The 7422-nt window shown below is 33.9% G+C and overlaps 1 protein-coding gene across 1 annotated transcript; it reads left to right on the forward strand.

Annotated features, from left to right (window-relative positions):
- The first annotated feature begins 4010 nt into the window (after positions 1–4010).
- LOC139997281 (E3 ubiquitin-protein ligase XIAP-like) lies at positions 4011–5122 on the forward strand. Its single transcript, XM_072021603.1, has 2 exons — positions 4011–4949; positions 5039–5122. Exons 1-2 carry the CDS (start codon positions 4011–4013, stop codon positions 5120–5122), a joined length of 1023 nt encoding a protein of 340 aa, XP_071877704.1.
- Positions 5123–7422: the final 2300 nt, after the last annotated feature.

The following is a 7422-nucleotide window of genomic DNA, read 5'->3' on the forward strand; positions in this document are numbered from 1 at the left end:
TTACCATAATGTTCTGTTTTCAATATGATACTGACCTGCACCTTTTTGTTGCATATATTTTCCATCATTGTTTTACTATGCTACTCTTTGTATATACTCTAATCTTTCTTTACCGAAACTCTATTCTTCCTCTTATAAATCCTTTTCTCTCGGATATTTTTTTACTAATCTCACCTCGTTGCATTTTCCTGATTTTCTCCTCGTATTTCTCTGTCCTTTGTCCCGCATTTACTCTTATCTTTTCTCTCCTTAGCTCCTCGAATACAATGTAACGCAACGTCGATTTACATATTTAGACGCAAACATTAGTTAAGATGCGATGCATCTGTTTATCAACGATCTCGAACCGTCGGCTGCACATCGGTCAACTTCGGCAAGTTTCGCCGCTTCGCGAGATAATCGATTATCTCGATAGTTTACACCACTACGTGTTCAAAAATCTAAAATTCAGCAATGGAATAGGAAGCACGCAATGGTACACGACCCGTTGACGGTCCATCCGTTTCGTTTTTAATCACGTTGACCAGTCAAATCTTTCGATTGAAACCAATTCTTCGTTTCATTTCGTTTTCAATCACGCAAACTAGTCAAATCGTTCCATTCAAACCAATCCTTTTCTCCAATGCTCCGCATACTTATCATTGTCATACCTGTCTTTTTCGTTGTATTTCATCGTTTCTCCACAAACTAATCGATGGAACCGATGAAAATGGGCAGCCTTTTTACGAAATTGTTTCTGGAAGTCGTTTCGTTGCATATTGTTCATAAGAAATGGACCTCAGCTGTTTCTTTGCGAAAAGTATCATCGTAACTTTTGCATTTATGCAAGTGCTCGTTTGTCATGCGGTTTATTCAGAATATTGTTCGGCGCTAAATGAAGAGCGACGTAGATTTGGCCCTTTGCAAAATTTTTCCTGCCAAGATCAATCAAAGCCCTATTTAGTGTAATCCCTTGTAATTTATGTCCCGACATACAAACAATGTCGACGATAAAGCGCAAATTCCGACAAGCCGAAAGGGTCGGAAATCTTCAATAGCCCTAATGGCCATTAATATATTTCGGCACCGCAGCCGTTGATGTTCAGTTAGCCGTCGGAGAGTCAAAAGTCAAGAGTTGTAATACACACTATTGCGTTAAGTTCACGTTGAATAATCATCGTTTTTTGTTTAATCCATTGTAATAAATCCATCCATCAATACATTATCATACAGGATAGAAATCATTGGAAGTTCTAATTTCTAATATTTCTGAATAAAGAAATTTCTTCCGCATGGTCACAGTGCTCTACAGTTCCGTTTCTCAATACAGAGCTTCAACTCGGGTTTCCGCCACAGGAAACATTCTTCTCCGAATTCGTTTGCGGTCATAAGTCTATTTTCATTGCAAAATGATACTTGTGAAATTATAAAAATGTCTTCTTCCAGAGATGCGTATCCGTTTGTTGTTTATCACCGCGTATCATCGTCGTGCATCATTGTTGCGAATCACCGCTACATACATGCGCATCATTACTTTGATATGACGACAAAAAAAAAAAAAAAAAAAAAAAATCTGCAAACGAGCGTTCGGATACGTTGCGTGTCTGTGTATCTATTGAACGAACTGGTCGGTTATGTGTTTATTTTTTGTTGTCACAAAAGCTCGTGAAAATATAGAAGGGCGATGTAACAAAGTGGTAGAGAAACAAAACAAGTTTGTTACGACCGTTCGCGGAGAAACGCGATCGGGAGGAAAACGCGTCAGCGAGAGGCGTAAATTCTCGCTACGATTCGTATAATCGACGCTGCGAAATAATCGGTCCCTTTGTTTCGATTAAGATAACAGGAGTGGTTAACACTGTGTTAACAGGTTAATATAGCATGTATTTTTAACAATAAATTAAATAATATCAGAAGGGTCACAAATTGTTTCGTGATAGATATAGTTAATGATTTATAGAAATTCGACTCGACTTTCGATATTTTTCCATATTCGTTAGACTAGCGATTTTATTCGTCAGGGCTCGCGATGTATGCAGTATGAATTTTCAAATGAGATTAACTGCCCTTGGATAAATTCCTTGTCCTCTCGGGGAGACGACCGCCACCGCGCTCGGATCACACCGCCGCTATATATATATATCGCAATCATATATAGTCTTTGGCACTTATATATATTCATATGTCGGAGATGAGAGGACAACGGGACCCCCTGTTGGAATCACTCGGAAAAACACGAATGCTTTAGCAATTACGAAACAACCCAAACACAGTTATTCGAAATTTGAGAGAATGAGGTTGGGCTCGAGGAGACAACCGGTCGCCGTACGTAGCCACGGTCACGGGATGAACGTTCCACCTAACGCAGACGTGGAATTGCATAGCTCGCCTTTAATGAATCGACCATACCGATACTTGACAATAAACGATACTCGATTGTATTGAAGGAAAACTCATTTAGGCTATTGAAGGTTCCATACAAACATAGAATGTTTAGAATAATAGGTGAATTTTCTCAGGAGAGATAAAGCCAATAAGAAACGCATCCGTTATCATAATGCCGTTATAAATAGAAAGATTTTTCTTTTGAAATTCTACTTGCTATTTTCTTAATAAATAGAAACGTACAGCAAGATACAACAAAAATGGAAAATTTAGAACGTTCACTTGTGGCCCTAAGAATCTTTGGTGCCTAAGACGCATAAAATGCAAAATGCTAGAGAAAAATAAAGAAAATTAAAGAAAAAGCAAGCGAAATCGGATACCGTAGATACGTCGCTACATTGAACACGAATATAAACACTAGACATTCAATAATGAGAATGATCACTCATTTTAGCAATTTCAGGATTGTTAGTAACAAATCAGAGGCATCGACAATTTTAATGGTTTTACTTTGTCGATACTTTTTTTCGCATTTGACAAACGACAACGTTTCTTTCAATATTTTTCAAGATTTAATTGCTTTTCATGCAAAGTGTATTGCTTTAAGTAATAGCTTCAATCTTCGTTTTTATTATCATCTAGTGCATACGCAATTAACAATTTTACTGGCAAACTAAATATATGGTATATCGTTGGCAAACGTAAGGAACATTTGCGAAAAGTGACAAGTGATGTGCTTTGATAGATAAAATATAATATAAGATAATGCTACGGCGTCTTATTATTCGCATCGCGAGAGAACTTTATCTGAAAATTAATTTATAAAACGTTAGAAACGGTTGAATTTTCCTGCAGAAAGCCTGATGTTTCACATATTGAAAAACTTGTGTACTTATTTGTAAAAATAATTTTATTATTTTATATACAGGCAATACGGTACATACAACACGGTACATAAGGGGCGGTACGGTGAGGGGCGGAGCATCAGTGACATTTGATTGGTCGACAACTTGTGCACTCGGCACAGTGCCTTATGGTGGGATGAAGGAGTAATGTGGTAGGGATAGTAATATAAAATAGGCAGGTACTAGCAGCAAGGATTCAAAGTTTTAGGATTCAAAGTTCGGTATTACTGTAAGAGTGGAATAGTTTGTGTGATTGGTTCGTACGATAGTGCAGTTTTTGTAAATTTAACAATAAAAAATATACAAGTACAGGATATTAAATCCTTGTCAAGATTCCATTTGAAGAGTTGGTGAGCTGTTGTAGCGATACCTAAACATCTCATATTCGTAAGTTTTGTCTATAATATACTTCTGTTTGATCAACTGTACACGTATAATATTTCTCGAAAATAAATTAATTAAAAACGTTTTACGATTTGTAAGTCAAAATATCGTAGCGAAAGAATTTATGTAGATTGTACAGAAAGTTTCGGGATCCTTCAAACGCTTCAAATATCAATTAAAATCGCTGTAATTCTTCAAAGACAATTTTTAACTTTTGCGCTAAAACACACGGAACTGAGATTACTTCGATAATATCGGCTTGTTACAATTACTAGGTATTTTAATTTCTTTCTTTTTCGGTTTTTTTTTTTTCCTTTAAATAGGTGTGAAAACTCTACAAGTGACAATAAGGACAAGATGTTGCATATATCTAACATCCAACCTGTGCTACCACAATACGAAGAATCTCCAGAACACGAAGAATCGTCAGACGATTCAATTTCGTCTGATGTGATTCAGATACCGATACCGGCATATACCAATCGTTGGCACCGGTACCGATACCGGTACCGGATGCCGGAACCAATGATTAATCCAGTGTCGTCGGTTCCATCGACGTCGCGTGGCATTCGAAAACATCATGGTGATTTTCGTTTTGAAGCAGCAAGACTTTGGAGTTTTCGAAACTGGCTTGTACCTCTCGTTGACCCTGCCAGTCTTGCAGCAGCAGGATTCTATTATACAGGCAAAATGGATAGAGTCAAATGTTTTGTGTGTCGAGTGGTGGTAAGTCACTGGTTAGAGGGTCGTACTCCCATGCAAGTTCACGAGATATGGTCTCCAGAGTGCAGGTTTGTCCGCAATGAAGATTGCGGTAATGTGCCAATTGGTACACACCCTGATGAAATTCAACCGACAGAACGAAGAAATGGAAATATATTATGTCGTTATGGTTTAGAATATTCGCAGTCCTTTGATTTTAATGACCATCGATTTGTAACAGATGCAGAAGACCCGACGGCATATGATCTTAGCCGTTTGGGACTAAAAAAAGTTAAGAAACCACAAAATTTGGATTATATTACTTACCAATCCCGATTAAATTCATTCTCAACATTTACTGATACATCTATGAGTAAAGAACTATTAGCCGATGCAGGCTTTTACTATAACGAAAGAGATCGTATGTCTATCTGTTATCATTGTGGACTTGGTGTAGCAAGATGGAGTCCAGGAGAAAATCCATGGGCTAGACATGCAATTTCGTCTCCAAGCTGTTGTTACTTAATAACAGTTCGTGGCCACCAGTTTGTTAATGATCTAACACACCAAAACATCTACGAAAATTATGAAGAAGTAAGTAGAAAGAAAAGAAACTTACACCATGAACCATATGTATAATTAATAATTCCAATATATACTTATGTACATTACATTTATTTCAGGAACCAATAGTTGATGACGATACGAGATCCGATAGTGAAGAGGAAACTAACGAGATGACTCTCGCTGAGAAATTTGGTAAGTAATAAAAATAAAATCACAAATTCTTTAATTTGTGTGAAAACTGTACACGTATAATAAATTTTATTATATATTATATTTAAATATACTGTTTACTATTTTAGCTGCTCTGGAGCAAAAAAATAAAAAATTGAAAGATACTCGATCGTGTAAAGTTTGCACGGAACGAGATGGAACAATTATATTCCTACCCTGTGGACATTTAGTAACATGCTGGTATTGCTCGCGTGCTTTTGCACGATGCATAATTTGCAAAACAGAAATTAAAGCCCTAACTCACATATATTTGCCATAATACATGCACATCTATATATATAATTATGTACATATATAAATTAGTTTATACCTATCTTTTATATGAATATACTTTATAATGTTTTAAAAATGACGTACACACATTAAAATGTGTGACACTACGTACGGTTAAATTAAGTGTATATGTATGTATCAGGAAATGAGAAAATATTTTACTTTTAGTACTATTTCTACAGTAATTTGTAAATAGAAACATAATATTAAACTAATCAAATACATTTTTTACTTTTTCAAGTGTTACTTAATTAAACATTAATTTGAATTATTTATCTTATCTGAATAAAGTTAACTTTTCTTTTAGTAATCTAACTGATTGTTCCCTGTTTTATTGCCCTTATTGTTAGTAAAACGAAACTGTTGGTAATAGAAAAAGTGTCGTCTTTTTACTTAACAAGATTTTAAATTTCTTTTAAATATGAAAAGATTAGATGTCTCACATGCAAGTTTAATTTTAACATAATTGAGAATAAAGCTTCTTCTTAAAAGTCATATTTAAAATTTTACTACAACTTTTAGAATTTTAAATGTTGGCTATTCATTCGAAAATACGTTTTTGAAAAATTGTTAGTATAAATTGGATCTACAAGAACATCAAATAATTAAGAATAGCAAGCAATTATATATAATGGATGCTTGTAATCTTATGAATAAAAAAAAAGAACAGTCGGTTCTGTACGCTTTATTTCCGGAAAAGAGTAACCTATGTTGTGCAATTTGCGAAATTGATTTTGTTGAAGTTCACGATCCATCGGCAAAATCACATTTTTATTGGCAAACAATGAAATGCCGGTAAGTCAAGGGCAAATTCTGCGAATCAAAAACTTTGTATTCCATAATATTATACTTAATGATTTTAATGATCTTAATGATCCTTATATTTTACTACCAATAGAATTTTACATTATTTATTCATTTAATATCGGACGTTATTGCTTCACCAGTAATGGCTACAGAAAGATATATATTTGTTATAACGCATAAACAATTTTCTGAAACTGGTAGATTGGACAAAATTTTGAGAAATTTTCAACTAGTCGTATATTCACGATACAAATCTTTGTTGACTCTAAATATATTATTTCCATGATAAACTGGTTTTTATTTCTGTCAGTATCAAGGATTAAGATCAGTTGCTACAAAAGTTGATAAAAGTTGTCTTAGGTATACGATACAAACTAAGATAGCTCCTTTGTGCAATAAAGTTGATGATTACTTTGTTGAAGGAACAAAATTTTTACAACTTTATAGAAGCAACTAGAGCATTAAAATTAGATATACTTATAGGAGGGGGTAATAGAAAATCTAATTTTGTTCTTCGTATAACTAATATTAAAATAATGTGAGAAATATTAACATTAAAAAGTTTTTAGAAAGGAAAATGTATTTGCAACTTTATGCAGAAATACTTAAAATTCCATATGTAAGACTTGAAGACTGTCTTTCACCATCTATTATATCACATTTTTTAGCAGACCGTAAAGATTTATCTCGTTATAATCTTCCATTTGTACATGTGTTACCAAGGTAACAGTAAGGTATTTCATTTAGTGCAATATATATGTATATTTGGTTGAAAATAAAATTTTTTTTATTTTCTGTAGTGCAAAAAAAAAAAAGGCAAACTATTATCTGTATCTAAAGATCTTGCAGCAAAATGTGCTTTCAAAGATTGTGACCAATTACGTAGACACTGGAAAAATATGGTATGAACGACAATATCTATGTTTATTCATCTTGCAATTTCCCTTCAAATATTATTTATGTATATTAATATGTATAACGTTTTAGTATGGATATTATTTTCCAAAAAATAAAGATGGAATTTTATTTTATGAAATTAAATTTTCAATTTCCAAATCCAAAGTTTTTACATATCCTCGAATGTGTGTAGCAACTAGTCCATTAGAAATTATTCCACATAGAGAAAAAGAATCTAGAATTACACACTTTTTATCTGATATGCTTATGAAATTACCTGGAGTTTGCGGTA

The sequence above is a fragment of the Bombus fervidus genome, unplaced genomic scaffold (assembly GCF_041682495.2).
Source record: "Bombus fervidus isolate BK054 unplaced genomic scaffold, iyBomFerv1 scaffold0048, whole genome shotgun sequence".
In the NCBI taxonomy this organism is placed as follows: Eukaryota; Metazoa; Arthropoda; class Insecta; order Hymenoptera; family Apidae; genus Bombus; species Bombus fervidus.